At 41.4% G+C, this 18143-nt stretch overlaps 1 protein-coding gene and 1 long non-coding RNA gene across 2 annotated transcripts; one reads left to right on the top strand and one right to left on the bottom strand.

Annotated features, from left to right (window-relative positions):
* Nucleotides 1-2614: 2614 nt before the first annotated feature.
* On the top strand, nt 2615-5047 carry LOC128781611 (uncharacterized). The gene is made up of 4 exons (XR_008428436.1): nt 2615-3169; nt 3408-3484; nt 3864-3926; nt 4590-5047. It is a non-coding gene; the product is annotated as an uncharacterized LOC128781611 (long non-coding RNA).
* A 4148-nt stretch (nt 5048-9195) lies between these two features.
* THAP1 (THAP domain containing 1) lies at nt 9196-16650 on the bottom strand. Its single transcript, XM_053931300.1, has 3 exons — nt 15771-16650; nt 15219-15414; nt 9196-11220 (listed from the first exon to the last, which is right to left on the bottom strand). The coding sequence occupies exons 1-3, from the start codon at nt 15839-15841 to the stop codon at nt 10750-10752; spliced, it is 738 nt and encodes a 245-aa protein (XP_053787275.1). The 5' UTR covers nt 15842-16650; the 3' UTR covers nt 9196-10749.
* Between the last annotated feature and the right edge of the window lie 1493 nt (nt 16651-18143).

Below are 18143 nucleotides of genomic sequence, written 5' to 3'. Positions count from 1 at the left end.
AGGATGAGGGGCTCCCTTGAAGATATCGCAAAATTAAATGCTTTGTCAGAAATTGGATGAACTCTACAAGCTCTGTTCCTGCCTGCATTTGAGGGCATTTGCTCTTTATGATCTTTTTCTGAGTCAACAGAGAAGGTTGTCCTGTGGGTCCACATAGTCCATGCAATCCAAGTAAGGGGGATTTTTTTAGCTTTTAGAAATGTATCTTGACAGAGGTAATCATTCTGGACTGTCTAAAAGATGAAAGCAGTTATCATGTTTCATTAAAAATGTTTGGAAGACAATACTTTTTTTTGTCTTTATTCATTATATTACTGTATGCTGTTGTGGTGCTGTTGGAAGCTACTATTTTTACAGAAAATGTCTCAGCTGTATTCAGCCTCACTGACTCAGGGCCCTATGATGTGCATGCATTTTACTTCAGATCATCCCTGGCTAAAAAGTAGAAACGGCTCTAGCAGCAGACCAGTCAACAGACCAGGCTCACCTCTGTCAAAGTATCTATCACAAAATCACCTTCTCCATGGGAAAACAGTGAGAGATTTTGCAGAGGGTTATTTATGTAATACCACCTGCCAACTCCTACTGTCCTTCTCTAGGGTGTCACAGTAGAGCTCAAGTCAGCCCTCTGCTGTTCTGAAGACTCCTGCCTGAGGGTTTGAACTGGGATGCGAGCCTTCTATCCAGAGATGCCTGCTTGCCATGCTGAATCTTATATTGTTTGGGTTATTGCCAAATACTTCATAAAGAAAAATATTTATTCCTTCTAGAGGTTTCTTAAGATTAGATAGAAATGTTTACAGGAAGGAACCAAAGACAGTATATGCAGGACCATAATTTTGAACATCTGTGACATTTTGGGCTTCCATTTTCACTGATTCATAAACAAAGATAGTACACTTAAATGTAGACTTAGAAACTAACTTTCACATAACTTCCAGAATATTCCATCTATAATGACTTATTATATGAAGCATTATAGTCCTCTTGAATGTCTACCTATATGCTTAAAATTCCTTGTTGTCTACCTCCAGGTATTTGCTTTGCTATGTTAGAGTTTACAAAGCCGTGCTCATGAATATGTACAAACAAAACCCTGTTCAGACTTAATGTCTGAGAATATTGAGTATAGAAAAAATAAAGGCATTTGACATGTATGGATAATAGCCTATATCCTCAACAGAACAGTTCTGAGTAATATCAACTAGCCTGGAACTATGGAAAAAGTTGATGTTAAATCTGAGTGTAAACATAGCATAGTGTACCAGATGTTCTCACAGTTTCTGAGTGAAGTCAGAGTATGCTTTTCATATAATTTGCAAAAATTAACCTTTGGGCAATATATAATCATAACAAAAGTGATGTGAAAGTAATGTTAGGTAGTAGAATGTCCTGTAATTATTTGTTAATAATGGTTTTGTAATTATTTTATATAATTTGGTAATTATTTGGTATAACCCATTAGATAGAAATATATCTTAAAACTGTGCAAGTTCCTCAAATAGTTTAAAGTTATGAAACAGCAAACTGGAATGTTTTGATACCTAAACAGCTGTCTCTACTGGATGACACCTTTGATACTGGTCATTTGTCTTGCTTCTTACAAGCTAGAGAAGCTGAATACAAAACCAAATGTTTACATCTTCACCTCACCAGAAAGCATAACTGATATTACCTATAAAACATGCAAAAACTAGTTTTGCCTTTTCTATCATGTCAGAATATCCTATTTCTTCTAACTTTTAATGGCCTGCCTGTGTCTTGTCAGAAGAATTAACCTAAAGGTATTTAGGTAACTTCACCTATTAGTAAACTGATGCTGGGTTGGAATAACTCCCTGATCTGGGAACAGAGTCTGACAATTTGTATATATTATGAGGAAGAAGAACATACGGGATGACAGCCAAAATGCTCTGCAGACTACTTCCATGGTGCAGGAAAAATGGGCTGGGAAGATGTACAGTTCTCCAACAGAAGGCCAGTGTAGGGCCAGTCCCTGGCGTGATGATGGGGTAGAGTGCCAGGAGACAACTTGGCATGGCCCCGATAGAGTTTACAGAACAAATGCCACCTCCACTAAACTTCACAAAGGCACAAAACCACCTTTTAACTGCCTCAGACTAAACTGGGCTGCTGTCCTCCTTCTCCACATTATCATCCTTGTATGTACTGTGGCAACTCCTCACAATCATTTTCAATGCAAGTCAGCCAATAGACCTGATTTCATATGTTTTGTAATGTTTTGAGGCTTTCAGTAATCCCAGAGAGCTTGATGCATTAACACCAGGTGCAAACAACATGATAATCAATGAAATCAAAAGGAGCAATAAAAAGACTGCAGAGTTTAATTCAGAGTTTAATTCCTCTATGGGTAATGGGGATGACTGTTTGCATAGGAATGTTATCAGACACCTTACTTAATCAGGTAAATAGCCATTTATCATTGCAGCTGGATTTTACCTTACCATGATCTGACAGCAGCACAGCAGACTGCCACACTGCTGTGAGTTCATCTCCTGTTGTGACATCATGAGCAAGCTGAAGCTACATGACTTCATAATTTTGTTCCAAGCATGCTGCTTAGTCTTGTTTGAGACAATGAGACTGCCACAGAAACTCTCTTCTGCATGAAGCTGAGAAAAGTCCATGGTGGACTTCCTTTTCAGAAATTCAAAGAAATTATGGTTTCACAGGATTCAGCAAAGCTTTGCCCAAAATGTTCAGTTAGGCTTTTAATTAGCAGGCCTTTTACAGTTTTTTTTTTTGAGGGGTGGAGGGGGAAAGCTACATCAGTGGTGAGGACATTGCTCAAAAAGCTCTCGCATCCCCTGGGAATTGCTAAGCTCACTTTTCCATCTCTTATGTATAGGAATCAAGAGGCAAGCAGAATAAAAGCAAAACTCAGCTTGAAAGCACATAGTGAAATCCATTGAAATATTAAGCAAGCTCCTCTTTCCTCAGGCCAAACTCATCCATTAACCTGAAGCAGTCTTCAGAGACATGCTTTTCATTCCACTGCTGTTTCCAACAGCCTTTTTCATTTTCATCTCTCTGGTACATTTTATAGTATGAAATAGGAAAATGTTACCAGTCCATAAGAAAAGGTTACTGCCTCACCTTCTGAATTCAATTTCCTGTTCAGTTGCTGACGAGCTCTGTAACTGAGTAGGTCAGTGTCTCATTATCATGTACAAAAGATCAGAAAATGTGTTGGAAAGCACAGATGTTTAAATTCTGATAGTAATAGTAGAAAAAAACAGATGAATCTTTGTTGAGAAGAGTGATGCTGTAGATGAGCAAGGAGTGGCACGCAAGGAATAGTCAGAGAAAATTATATACTATTCAATATTATAAAAGATTTCTAGCAGGGAGAACAGTTTTACTTCTATACTCATATCTCATCACAGAGATGATCGATTTACTAGGCAACAAGATTTTGTGGCAATCCTACTGTGAAAAACAAGCAAGGACAATGCCCTTTCCTGTATGTGTAAACTTCTGATTTCTTCTGTCTGAAGGAGTAAAAGGTGTTGAAGGATGCTGGGCTGTTATTTGGTGTTGGAACCCAGGCAGCACTGTGAACAACACAAGAAAGCACCATTTGCAGATATTTATTTAATTTCATTACATCTTATCACTGAAGTCATATAGATGTCAATTACCTGGTGGCTATTATATGAATCAAAAAGTCTAAGTTCTAGAAACCTTAGTATACAAATATAATAGGTCAAGAGGCAAATATCAATATTGATGGAAGGATGGTTATCACCATAGTGATACTATAAGGTTAAGTAATGTTATTATAAGCTTGCCTGAACATTTGAGTGTAAAATGTATTATATATGTATTTACAATTTTTTCAGTTATATGAAGATTTACCATTAGGACATCTTGAGTTTGTCAGCTGATGACAGTATCAAAGAAAGGTAACTCCACTGATCCTATAACTGTGGTTTATGGATGCCTATATTTTACATAGATAATTTCTAAACAAGCTGAGTTCTTTAAGCTGAAGCAGCTACATGAGCATTCACTTGGGGGAATAGATGTTTCCTATTATACACAACCAAGAGATTTCCATGCTGTATTATCTGTACTAAAGAACCTGCCCGGTTCCTCACCATGCTGAGCATATAAATAAACGCTGAGCAATTGTCATGGGAAAAAAAAAAAAAAAAAACCAAAAAAAAACCAAACCAAAACAAAAAACAGTAAACAGTAAAAATATTTTCCTGTCTGAACTTAGAAAGAAAAAAATAAAGAACTGAAAGTATATACATACAATAGGATTTGAGTTTATTGTTAAACAAATTCTTTTTCAGTCCCTCAACATAATATCACAAATATTCTGACATCAACTCCTAGAATACCTCAGATTAAAACCGCCCCGACAAAATAATTTGATATAACTATGTATCAGTTCAGGACACCTATGAGACAAGCCTGCATGATCAAGCTTAAAATAATTAGAATGAAACATTTATCAGTAAGGCCATCCTCTGTGGCCTGAGCTCACACAACCTCCTGTGAGAGTTGTAACACTCCACCTTGCTGGTTCACAACCAGCTTGGGAATAACTTTTTCTTTAGATTTTCTTTACATGTAGGCGGTATTCTTCTGGACCTGACAGCATCAGCATCACTGAAGTATGAAGAGTCTGATCCTATCAATACAAAATAAAGAAGAAGGAAAAAAACCAAACCACACCAAAAAAGGGCAAGAAATTTGGACTGCACTGTAAAAGTAGACATCCAAAGCTTCCTTCTTTCAGAGTGAGCAGCTGTGGTTATTATCACAAACCTGTAAGTACAGGTGGAAGTCTAGGGATTTCTTAAGCCTTCCTCTTAATATAGTAAAAGTATCGCCCCTGAAAATTTCTTCCTTTCTGAAGACAAAAAAATTAACTTTTTCTGCAAAATACATGTGTGAGATTCCTGAAAAGTATGAGAATGGGTGACTGACCCCCGCAATGGAGGAATGTCCAGAGATGGTGGGCAAGAATAATGCGCTGAAGGAAAAATGTAAGGAAAAACAATGAATTGTCATAAAGAAAGATGAAATTATCTCAGCACAGGAGAGACTGGATAGAAAATTTTTCTTTAGGAATACAGCTGCATCATTCAGTCCTAAAATCAAATAAACAGCCTTACCTGAAATAATTAGTTGAGAGTAACATTTTCCTGAGCTAACCAGGCCAATGTGGGAGGGTAGTGTTTATGTGACTCAGCCCAATATAAAGTAGAGAAAATAGGTAACTCAAAAAATCAGCTTGGAAAACAGTAGCTGGCTTGAGCTGGGTGTAACCTGCATGTTTCTTCCCAGTAACTGTGAGGACACAGTGTCATGACACCAAGCATTTAGAGACCAGTAATGGGAATTTGAAGAGTGTATTTGAATTGTGATTCCACTGATATTGCAGCTGCTATATTGTGATTGTGCTGCAATTCCAGTATATTGCTGTAACATTCTACTACATCAAAGTCCTGGTTATATCCATAAAAACTTGGTTAGAGAATATTGGACTATGGCTGCAGGCTACTAAATGAGCCCAACACAAAAGAAGACACAATTACTGTAGGCAAGACTTCTTCCTTTTTCTGGATTACCTGTCCCAGGTCATTGAATTGAAGAGCTTCCAGTAGAAAGTCACACATCTTTCATGGCCTCAAATACTGGAGCATCGTTTCTCCTACAGATGACTAGTACAGCCTCAGACTCTGCATCTTTAATGGTCACGTCCAATTAAATACATCCAATGAAAGGAAGTGGGAAGCCTGCCTGATTTCCTCAAGTTCTCTATGATTAAAAAAAAAAAAAACCAAACCAAACCAACAAACAAAACAAACCACAAAAAAAAACCAAACAAAACAACAAAAAAAAAAAAAAAACAAACAAAAAAAAACCCCACAAAAAAAAAAAAAAACCAAACAAAAAAAAACAACACCACCACCACCCCCAGCACCACCACCACAACAACGATCAAACCAACCAAACAAACAGTCCAATGAATGGTCTGATTGCATTCTCCATACTCATCCCTAACTAAAAGACACTTCAAACCAATTAAGAGGCAGAGGACAATCTTTTCACAAGTTCCCAAATGTGCAAGCCCAGGCTCTACAATCTATTTGCCCTTTACAGTAGGAGGAGGCAGCTACAGGATTATCAATTGCTAATTTTGCACAACAAAAAGCCTGATATTCAATGTTAAATGAACTAATAGTGGCAAGACTGTACAGACTTAATTAATTATTTAATTATGACATGTATTGTAACAATTCTTAAGAGAGGTACTTGAACCTTTCCTTCTCAGTAATAATTTAAATGCTTTCTTTAATTTAGCAATATTTAAGATGACTTTCTTTGGCAACTGTTTCAAGTGAGTCAGAGTGGATTAAACAGCAACTTTGCAACACATTTTTTTGCTCACTTTTAAACTATTTTCAGCCTATGTAACACTGTAAGGTCTTCTGCCAATTTTGTGGAATAAATTGCTGCAGTTCTATCAAAGATCTCTATATGAAGATAAAATTTGCATTGAACAAGCGCAAAGAGAAATCTCTTAAGAGCAACTGCTGTAATATTTTTGAGTCATGTACCCTCTTTTTCATTGATAAACAAATCATTATTGTGGCAGAGTATGGTAAATAAACTGCTGTGCTTAAAACAGTAGGAGTTACATACCTGAACTTGCAGTCATCAACAATCTGCTTAAGCAGATTGTGTTTTGATGGTTAAAATTAGACTATAGCTCACCCCATTTCACCCTACCAAAGCCACCTGATGAAGGTGTAAGCTGTCAAGAAACAGATAATGCTACAGACTAAAATCTAAAACAGATCTCATGAAAGAAAGCAAGCAAGAAAGCAAAAGAGCAACTAGAAATAACTGCCTGGATCCAGAGAAGCAAGTAACAAGGAGAAGTCCTTTGGAAAGCATTCAAAAGCTGTTGAGGTTTTAGTTTTACCCAATCAACTATCTTTCTTTCATTCTTCCTACATTCAGAGTGGGATTTGCTTTGCACTTTCTTTATCTGCAAGAGAACTCCATGACAACATAAGCAAGATGGTAACTGGAAATGCAGGAGTAAACAAAGTGGTGACAGAGAACTCCCTCAGCATGACAAGAAGTAATTTGAGTATTTAGCTATTCATTTTTTTCCCCATAAAACATACCTCTTGAGCTTGAAAAGTCCAAAAGTCCCATTTAGACAGGGAAATCTAATACTTTGCAGAGGTGTAAGAAGAAAAAAAGCAAACATTACACATAGATCAGATACCCTGCTGCAGCAAAAGGGGACTTGGGGCAACAGGGAGAGGTAAGCAAAGTGGCATAGTGGCAGCGAAGGAGTAGCCTGGATTTTGACTCAATCTGTAGTAGCTGTATTTTCATAAGCATGTTCTTGTATCAGATATAACTGACTTCTGTAAAGTCTCTCCTCTTTATCTCATATTCTTTACTTCTCTTCCCACCAGTTTTCTTTCGATACAATTGCTGCTCAGCAATACAACTTCTGTTTAGAAGTGGATCCAATTCCTATCTGTTGAAGCATCTGCCCATTTCAAAATAAGTATTTCTATAATTTAATGATTAATATTTCTATAATTTAATGATGGAAATTTTTTGCCAATTTTTGCCAATTTTCTCTAACTTGCTTGAATTATTCAGCTTATAAAATAGGCTCCAGTGAAGTGCATTTAAACAAATGTCAGCTATTTCATGTACACTTGAACAACCACATGCCATCCTACAATTACAACCTCTGCTTTTTAACTCCCAATCACATCTTTTCAGGGATGTTTAAGAAATTAGTGCTAATGCAGGTACCAGTTGTGGCCAATGCAAACAGTAACTGTTGCAGACCTCTTTAACAGATGATTGCGTGGATGTACCAGATCCCAAAAGGAGAGGAAATTTTAACACATGCTGGTGGAACATATTGTACCAATTAGCTAGAACTCTTTTCCTAGCCTCACCACTAGCAGAGAGCCTTCATCTTCTCTTTCTATATTGCTAATCTACCACAGAAGAGAGATTGTAAAAGAGTGAGGGATGCAGTGTAGTACATAAAAAAGTCAATTGCTAAAAGACAATCAGTTGTTTCTGTACCACTCTTTTCTCCCCACTTCAGAGCTCTGTGGTACTGAGAGCCCTCATACATCTACTGAAGTCCACAGTTAGCACAGACATGACTACATCAGGAGTTAACAAGGAGTTAACAAGTTTTTTGGTTTTTTTTTTTGAAAGAAAAAAAAATAGCTGCTGCAGGAAAAATTCAAGCCTGTTGTCACAATAGGCTGCATCTCTTCTTAGTAAAATCATCTGGTAAAAGGAAAGGAAGACAACTGAGCAGCAGTCCCCTCTTCAGCATATTACTTCTGAAACTGTCCAGACAAGGAACAATCAACCCCCTCAACAGAAGAAACATTTATAAGTCAGCTGTTAAATCAGCTGGTAAATCAACCAATGCAAACAGCTTAAAGACACAAGGACTCCACACACCAACCAGCCATCTTGCAGTGTATCTAAAATTTAACTTGCAGACTTAGTTTTGTTCAGCTGCTTCCCTGAAGGGTTATGAAGTTAAAACACCCAAAGGAAGGGCCCAACAAGCACAGCAGCCAGAGCATAAGGTGGGGGGGTAAACAGGGAAGCATGGCCCAGGTGGAAGGAAACTTGTATCAGGTGTAGTACTGTTGGCTTTCTGCTACCTCTCCACTACAAGCCAAACCTGCTGCTTTAGTGAGCTGAAGTGCCCCACAGAAGGGTGCAGCCAGCACCTCAGTCACCTCCAGAAAAGTGGAGGACATAAGGGTAGTAGTGGGAGTACACAACCAAGTGTTGGGGTGCAGACACAGGTGGCAGGGAGTGTGGTATTGCAGTAATCCCCTGTGCCTCAGGAAGTCACACTTGAAATTCCTGCAGAGTAAGAAAAGAGGATTTTCTGCAGAGAAAACAGACACAATCTGCTATCTGGCATACATGCCAACAGCATAGCAACAGTTTTTACAACATCTTTTCCTTGTCACTTTTGAATTTTACCAATTTTAAACACTAAGTGTAACAGCAACAAGGCTTGGGAACCCAACCTCTAAACAAGGAAACTAGTAGAAAATAAAAATGTAAAATATCAAGACAATTTTGGCAAAATCCCGGGAAAAGAGAAGAGAGAGTAATTAAAAATCTAACACATCATTTGCTTTTCAAATTTTTAATTAGGTATAATAAATGTACACAAAAGGAAGCATTGGCGTTTTTGTTCATTTGAAGTGTATGAAATGGTAGGGAAAATAGACACATGGCATGAGTGAGGTCCGAAGCATCAAGACTGGTTTGAAATATTTCAAAATGTTATGCTAACGGGATATTAAGGGAAGCTTTTAAAGCCGTCATGAACAAGGCTTGTTTAACATCAGAGCTAGAACCCACATAGCACAGAAGTTTGATATAGACTGAGAAATCCAATTTTCCTCCTGTCTCGTATATCCAGGAATTTCAGCTGTGAAGCCTACGTTAGGGTTAGCCATTTTCTCTTATTTTGAATGAGTTCATTTACTAAATAAATTTTTAGAAAATAAGTGCAAACTGCTGCACTTGTCATGCTAAATCTATTACTAGAGAGAGTCTTAATAAGGCTGAAGAAGAGGCAGCAGCATTTGAGATATTATAAACCAGTCTAGCACCAAGCAACTCCAAAGTCTAGTTCCCTATCTGCCCTTTAGTGGATGCTGTTTGGGGAGTGAAAAAATGAAAGAAATAAAACCACCATATACTGTGAAGGCATAAATGTCTGACTGCCTGGATGAAGAACAAACTTACTTCATTTCCTGAAGCTACACATGGTTGACATGTGAGTTAATTTCAAAACCAAGGACAACACTACACTAGTTACAGTGTTTATGAGAAGATGACCCTACAACATACTGGGACTGTATATTACCAGTGTCCTTTTGCAAGCAGTCACTGTAAACAGTACATGTCTTAATGATCCTGCCAACAGTGTAGTAACATACATGTTCAGGTCAGCTCTGCAATTCTGGATTACTTTTAAGTGCCCTCAAAACAAAAGCTGCTTCTACAGCTCTCATTAGCTATGCTAATGAATTCTCCTCATCACCCTCAAAACACTCTTGTCATGAACAGTTACTCCAAAAAAAGAGGTTCATTTACATACCTTACCCAAAGGGATCCAGGAATTACGTTTTGCAGTGTTTCAAATGCATAGCAAACTAAAGTTGGAAGCTTTCCCAGACTGAAATGTGCATCTTATCTATCTTTCTGCAGCACTTGCAGATGTTAGCTGACCTAATTCTGTTCTTTCTAAAATCAGTGAAAACTACTTACTGGGGATTACTAAAGCCAACATTAGACGTCTTGACAAAGCACTAGGTGTACAACCACCTAAACTTCACTCTCACCCAGATTCAGTTCCCGGCCCCTGTAAGCATAAGACAGACATCGTAAAAATAGTAAATTTCTATGTGTCTTCAATCTTGCATCCTTTCCTTCTGGAAGCAATTAATATTTTTAAAATTCATTGCATATTCTAATTTTGAGATACTTGCATCTTCAATATATTAAAAGTATATCAAACTGAAATGAGAATGAAGAAAAAATATTATCTTATTTGTATGACTGCTTAATTACTATTTTAGAATTCTGGAAAGTCTTACATACAGAATTAGAAAGAATTTCATTTTTAAACTGAATTTCTTGGCCTACTAAAGTGAAAACTGATGTTCGTGACTCCTAGGCAGGTACTTCTACGACTTCAAAATAGTCATTAGGCAGAATCACATAGCCTTTTCCTGCCAGTATGTCTTTTTCTTTCTGAAACTGAACAATTTCTCTTAGTTTCTCAATTTGTCTTTCCTGACGTCGGCACCGCTGTTGTGCTGTCTTGAGTTTCTTCCGCAGTTTTTCAACTTGTTCCTCCAGCTGTTGAATTCTTTTTCGCTGATGCACTGTATCCTCTATGGTGTAGTTATGATCGCAAAAAACAGCAAGATTGCTGGGGGTCTGGAGAGGGGGCATCAATAATCCAATACTCGGATCTACAAATCTGGCATCTATTTGAGACAAATGAAAAGAAGATGGAGAAGATGGAGATTGTGGTAGTACTGGAGCTGCTGGTGGTGGTGGTGGTGGTGGTGGTGGAGGCGGTGGCGGTGGTGGAGGAGGTGGCAGTGGATCTTCTGGCTGCTCTGCAAATTCTTCAGACTAGAAAGAACAAGGAAAAAAATGTACATTTTCATGCTTAACATTGTTTACAACACAACTCCCTTATTACAGCCCCAGAATAATCTAAACCACCAGGATTTCAATTAATAAAATAAATTTCAAAGACACAATTTTCAAAACTGGCAAATGTTTCTGGGCCTGCTTTGTCCAGCTTCTCAACTGGACATATTTTTAATCAGCTTCATTTTAAGGGCTCTTTGAAACTCAAGCACACATGTCTAAATAGGTTTTCTGAATTACCTAAGAAGCAAGAATACAGACTGCAGTTCCATAAAACTGAGTTCACATGACCTAGCAACTCATTGCTGCTATCCCATTCCCCTTTGTCCCTCCTCCTTTCTGCTGCATCATACCACTACGTAATTGAACCTACCAGCTAACTTAATCAAAAACACAACAGAAGCAGACAAGTCTTCTGGTGAGGTAGAATGAGGATTAACTACTGAGTGGGCTGATAGGCTGGCAGAGCAGAGAGATAGACACAGTAAGACCAGTCTTCTCAACAACTGGGAGGGACTGTTACTGGTTTTGGGCTGCAGCATATGGGTTGGGTAAAAAGAGACATCATGAACCAAAATAAACAGCTCTTCAACAGCAAAGCAGCCTTCTCATCCTTGGTATTTACTCTTTGCTCCAACATAATTCCTAAAATGACAGGAAGCTATTTAATCTTCCACTATCGCTGCATAATTTTTCTGCCCATTATTAAATGTTGAAGCAATGCAACAGAAGGTATGACATACACCTGCCCTGATAAGTGGAAAATGTGAGAATCATAGATTTATAGCATGGTTTAGGTTGGAAGGTACCCTAAAGATCATCCAGTGTCAACACCCCTCTGCCATGGGCAGGGACATCTTTCACTAGACCATATTGCTCAGAGTCCCATCCAACCCTTGAACACTTCTGGGGATGGAGCATTCACAGCTTCTCTGGGCAACCTGTTCCATTGCCTCACCATGCTCACAGTGGAGAATTTTTCCTAATATCTAATCTAAACCTGCCCTCCTGCAGCTTAAGGCCATACCTTCTTGGCCTATCACTACCTGCCCTTAAAAAAGTCCCTTTCCAGCCTTCTTGTAGGCCCCCTTTAGATTCTGGAAAGATGCAATGAGGTCTCCACACCACTTTCTCTTCTCCAGGCTGAACATCCCCAACGTTTTCAGCCTGTGTCTCTAAGACGGGTGCTCCATCCCACTGGTCATTCTCCTGGCCTCCTCTGGATTCACTTCAGCAGTTTCATGACCTTCCTGTGCTTGGACCCCAGAGCTGGATGCAGAGTTCCAGGTGGGGTCTCACCAGAGCAAAGCAGAGGGGAAGAATCCCCTCCCTGGCCCTGCTGGCCATGCTGCTTTGGATACAGCCCAGGACACCTCTGGCTTTCTGGGCTGTGAGCTCACACTGCCAGGTCATGTTAAGAAACAGGACTGCATAGCTGGCAGATGGAATGGAGAGGAAGAAGAACAGTTCTCCCTTTTGGCAGCAGCAAAATATCAACTGGCTCAACTCCACTGCAGGGTGTTTTTTTTTTTTTTGCAGATAAAACTGCAGGTTTTATCACATTGCTCTTGATAGATCCACTTGTACAGGTCAGGACAACACAGATTCCAAGCCATTTTAGTATAGGCCAGAGCAGAGCATCAGATTCTTTCTTCCCCAAAGGAATCCAGTATAATTCAGAAATGCTTCTGTGCACATGTTGATTGAAAAAGCACTGTTGAAAACAAAGAGCTTGCATATTGCCTATTGAAAAGAAACCTTAAAACAGTCTCAGTAAAAGAGGCACTGAAAAAAATTTCTACCTACCCACCTTTTGCCAATACTATAAGTACAATTAAAAACATAAGGACAGGGAAAACATTGATTTTAAGAACAACCAAGAGTCCTCACAATCAAAATACCTCACAAGCTCATCACATCTGAAGGTTGTATCATTAAATTCCTTGACTTAACATACAAGCAAGATAGATGTGTGGGTGTCTACCTGTTCACCATACAAACTACAACACTTGGAAGACAGTAACTGAAAATGCAGTTTGGTGACTGGTATTGAAGGAAAGTGGTGATTGGCATTAAAGGGAAGTTTAATATGCACTCGAATATAACTGATCACATGAAAGTACAAAATCAGCCAACTATCAGTCTTATTTCTCAGTTATAAAAAACTGCTGCTGTTAGCCTACCTAATTCACATATGAATATTCTAAAGAATTGAATATTCTAAAGAGCTTGACCCTATCAGCAGTCAATATCAAATTTCTCTATTAAAAAAACTCTACAGGGCAAAGGTAGAACTAGCAAAAATAAACTCATTCTTGCTAGAAACAAAAGCAAAAATCAGATCACTGCTGGACTGCTGAATTCACAGAGACTTCTATTTGAAGCCATAGAGCATATGCTACTTCTATAAACAAATTATTATTGTCACAACCTATCACAGAGAACAGAGATCTTTGGTATCTCTGTGACATTGTCAGTGACTTCTAATTATTTCTTCTAGCCAATAAATACTTCTCCTAAGACATAAGTAAAGAAAAATAAAGTATACCAAATTACATAAAGCGAAAGATAAAAACCAGTATTTCAAAATCCGTGTAGATTCAACTCCAAAACAACCACAATTATTCTCTGTTATTACATTGTTACTTGAAGATATGTGGCAGTTTATTCAAAAGTGCCATGAGATAAATAAAAATAGAACTAAATCCTTCAGAATTAAAAGGCACTCACTCTTCTGTGTTTTTGTAGATCCAGGTATGACAGCGAAATTGGGAACGTGGCTCACTACTAATCCTGCTGCACCAACAGTACTTTTGCAGACTACCCTATACACCTATTCAGCTTTCAGACTGTAAAAAAATTTGCAAGTATTTTACACACAACAAAGAAAATGTGTATTTCACAGATAAGCAAGGAAGTGTAATCAAACAAAAAACACAGCTATATTTTCCTGTAAGTTGTCTGTCTCCTTGTTTATATTGTTTATATTCTCTTATCTGTTATTAGACACTTTTCATTTTTCAAATGTGCAGCCTTTTTATTTCTGCAGCACTCCAATATTGTACATAAAGAGAAAAACTGAACAAGAAAAATCTGAGTTTTCTTCTGTGCACTTCATCCCATTTAAGTCTTTTGCTCCCCAGACCTACTCTATCACTGTCTCCTTTGCCACTTTCTCTATGACAGAGCAGTAAGAGATCAAATGTTTTATATCCTTTAAAGGAGTTAAAAATCAGTCGTTTCCATTCTTGTCTTGAAGTAATTACATCAAGAAGTAGAACTCATAAGTGACCTGCATCTCACCGTAAATTGTTCTAGTGGCACAGCAAAGGGAAGAATACCTCACACAGAAGACTCTACCATCAGAAGATAGGGACCAGTATGGCTTTTGAAAACGATGTTAAGGCAAGACAGAGGTGCTCTCAGGACAGACAGAGAGCAGGTGCAGGTGAGGTTCTGTCGCTCACTTTGCAAAGCCAAAGCACAGAGCCCTCTTAAAGAGGCCAGATAACTTTCACAGTTAACATCCACCACATCTTCAATGCTAGCAGTAGCCATCAGCCATGGGAACAGAGTAAGTGCCATTTGCAAGCATTAATGAAGGCTCTCAAACTCCGAATATGCAGGAATTGCTGTGGAACAGTTTAACTCCAGGGCAATACCTTCTTACTTTGCTGACATTCCATTTAATTCAGCACATGGATGCTGAATTAAATGGACCCATGAGCAGGTCAGAGCCAGTGTCTGCCTGTACAACACTTTGTACTCCAAAGCCTCAGAGAAAACAAGCACAGCTGTTGGAGGTGTTTTCAGTCTCCACAGCCCTCCTGGTGACCCCAGGTACACAGGCCCAGCATCCTGCCAGCCTCCATCCTTCCCAGCCTGCATCCTCTCCCTGCTCACTGCCCTGCCACGCTGCAACCAGTGACAAACACAACATGTTCCGACACCGGCAGCCATGGGTCCTTTGGGTTTACCTTTTCACCGGGTTCAGTGTAACAGAATATTGTGGGCACTGCATTCTCTTTTAGGAGCTTGTTATTGCATTCCCTCTTAAAGCAATCAGGGGTAAAGTGTTCTGAGCAAATGCTGCTGTACTTGGTCGGCTTGAAGTTTTTCCTCTTAACAGCAGCTTCCCACTTCTTGCAAAGATCGGGTCTTGTAAGAGGAAACCTGCAAGCAAGAGGCACTTTAAACTTTTCTGGAAAGCTTTATAACCGGAGCCAAAACCTTCCTGCCCGTCATCGGCGGGGGGGGAAATGAAGTTTCAGCCCGCTCTCGCTCTGCAACAGGCGGCTCAGAGGGTTCCGTCCCTCGGCTTTCCCCAGGGAGACGCCGAGGCGAGGGGCGGGCAAGGCACCCCACCCTCAGCGGCTGCGAGCAGACACGTCCCTCTGTCTGTCTGTCTGTCTGTCCGTCCGTCGAGCCCGCGCGCGCTCCCTCCCGGCTCCCCGCGCTACTCGCGCGCGCGGTCCCGCGCTGGCCCCGCCCCTTGGCGCGACCCCGCCCCGGCCTCCGCGCGCGCTCACTTGTGGAAGGAGATGGGCTTCTCTTTGTCGTATCGGTTCCGGCAGCGGTAGGCGGAACAGGACTGCACCATCCTGCCCAACCCCGCGCCCTCCGCGGCGCGGCCTCCGTGGGGATGGACGAGCTGAGGGGGCGCTGCGAATTTACAGCAGGGTGCCCACGCTTCCCCCGCCTCTCGCAGTCCCCCCCCACGCCCGTGGTCCTCCGGAGAGGGCCGGGAACGGGACGCGCGGCCTCTCCCAACTCCAAGATGGCGGCACCAGCTTCAACGGAACCTCTCGCGGTAGCGGCGCGCACCGCGCTCCGCCCATTGGGCGCGTCGGCGCGCAGGCTGGGGGTGGGGCCTTGTTCGGCGGGCTCGCCAATCCGGCCGCCTCCTTTCCCCCGCTCCGCCCCCTTTTCGGGGCCGTGCTCCGCCCACGTCCGCACCCACAGCTGGGCAGCGGCGCCCACGCCCCGCACCCGCAGCTAGGCGCCGCCATCCACCCCATGCGGCACCGTCTGGGGTGCGCCGCTCCCCTCCACATCCACAGCAAGGCAGCGTCTCCGGCCCCGCCAGGCACAACCCCGGAACTGAGGGCTGCACTGCGGCCGTTCCTTCACCGAGGGGAACCCCTCAGGGACTACTTCAGCCGCGCCATGCCCGAAGTTGTGGCCGGGGATGCTTGCCCCAGCCGGCAGGCAGGGCTGCGGTCGGGCGGATGGGTGTGCACAACACGGCTGTCACAGGGACAGGAAGAAGCTAGCGCAGTGAGCCCCGCGGGAGGTTCTGGCTTTCTTCTGGGAGAAGAAAAAAAAAATTTAAAAAGGAGGGGCGGGGAAAAGCAAAAGAAAACAACGGGAAGATCACGTTGCCATAACACACAGTTGCATTAAGGACGTGTAAAACAACTCCGTGTCATTTGCCTAAACGTAGTTTGCAGGTGCATCAGCAAACAGTAGATAGGTCTCTCAACAAATCTGTTTGTTGTTACAAATAAGTTTATTTTGAGCAGTTTCGACATGTTCCTATTTTGCAGGCTCACTTTTGAACTCTGCATTTGAACAACTAAAACCGTCCTACATAAGTGACAATTTTTGTATAGGAATGACAAAGGAACCTACCTTTAAGGGTCACCCCAGTCAAATGTAACATTATATCTAGAAATTCACTGACAGTGACCCCAGACCCAAATGAACCTCCATGGCTTTTTCTCTGACCCCACACAGATCATTATTTTCTCCTCAGCCTACTTTCCCTGTCTACACTTGCTTTGTAAGGGAAAGAAAAGAAGGTTTATTTGCCTTAACTTGGGGACTATGGCTTCTCTGCCTAGACAGCTCTCTTTGCCCAGCTGATAGAAGGTACCAGTCACTGCCATTTGCTTGCCCAGGAATATGACAGAAAAGCCTGTACAGCAGCTTCAGCAATAGTTCCACAAAGCCACTTGCATGAGCTGTTTTCAGTACTCAGTGTTGGCTGAGCACTGTTAGCTCTGCTGCCTCTCTTGCTAGGTCAGCCAAGAGACAAGGAAACCAAAAAAAGCTCTTTCTAGCACTATCTTCCTTACCAAGAATAACATGCTTACTCCTCTCCTATCCATGTGAATGCCTCTGTCCCTGGCTTTTGCCTGATGGCTTTCTTCTCCCTTGAGTCCTCCTGCTGCCAGTTTCCTGGGCAGCAATTCTGCCACAGCCTCAAGAACCAGAAGAGCTGGGCTGTCCCATGGCAAAATGAGCTAGGGGTGACCAGAGCCAGGCTCACCAGCCTTGACAGAGTCCAGCACAAGAGCAGGGCAGACACTAATGGACACACCCACACACGGTGAGGTGATGAACCAGGTCCACCCAAGTAATTCAGGCAGGAGCAGCAGGAGATGGTGCCAGGAATAGAACTGGAAACACAGGTCCAAGGTTCACCCAGGAGATGGAGTGGAAGAGAGTGACACCTGTGACACAGCCAGGCAGGGACTGAAGGTGCTGGACTGTGTTGAAAAAGAGATCTTGCACCATATGTAAGAGTTGGGGGCCCCAAAGTATTTGAGTCAAGGTCATCAAGGCCTTAGTTATTGCACCTAGACTCCAGTTCTCCTATGGACCTGAAGAGGGATTATGAGTCAAAGTCCTGGACTTGATATCACTGTCCATTTCCTCCTCCACTGCTGGTTTTGGAATGAACAGGTGGCCAGCAGCATGGCCATACAGATCGTGCTAAGAGCAGAACTCAGCAATTCAGAACTCAGAAACTTCACTAGACACTGTGAGAAGAGGCACATGGTCTTGACATGTAGGAAGGAAATGCCTGGGGAGAAAGCATGAAAGCATGAGTAGGTTGCAGAAGGTGACACCTAACTGAGGGGGTCCATCACAGATGAGGAGATCTGGTGAATGTATAG

The sequence above is a fragment of the Vidua chalybeata genome, chromosome Z (genome assembly GCF_026979565.1).
Source record: "Vidua chalybeata isolate OUT-0048 chromosome Z, bVidCha1 merged haplotype, whole genome shotgun sequence".
NCBI classification, from domain to species: domain Eukaryota; kingdom Metazoa; phylum Chordata; class Aves; order Passeriformes; family Viduidae; genus Vidua; species Vidua chalybeata.
The sequence above is the reverse complement of the archived record's forward strand: the minus strand, read 5'-3'. Positions and strand labels throughout refer to the sequence as shown.

What these genes read in the sequence shown, in the direction of transcription:
- THAP1 (XM_053931300.1), bottom strand. Translation starts at nt 15,841, where the DNA reads ATGGTGCAGTCCTGTTCCGCCTACCGCTGCCGGAACCGATACGACAAA. An exon ending in AAGCCCATCTCCTTCCACAA is followed by an intron (nt 15,415 to 15,770) that starts GTGAGCGCGCGC and finishes TCTTGCTTGCAG; the next exon opens with GTTTCCTCTTACAAGACCCG. An exon ending in ACACTGAACCCGGTGAAAAG is followed by an intron (nt 11,221 to 15,218) that starts GTAAACCCAAAG and finishes TGTTCTTTCTAG; the next exon opens with TCTGAAGAATTTGCAGAGCA.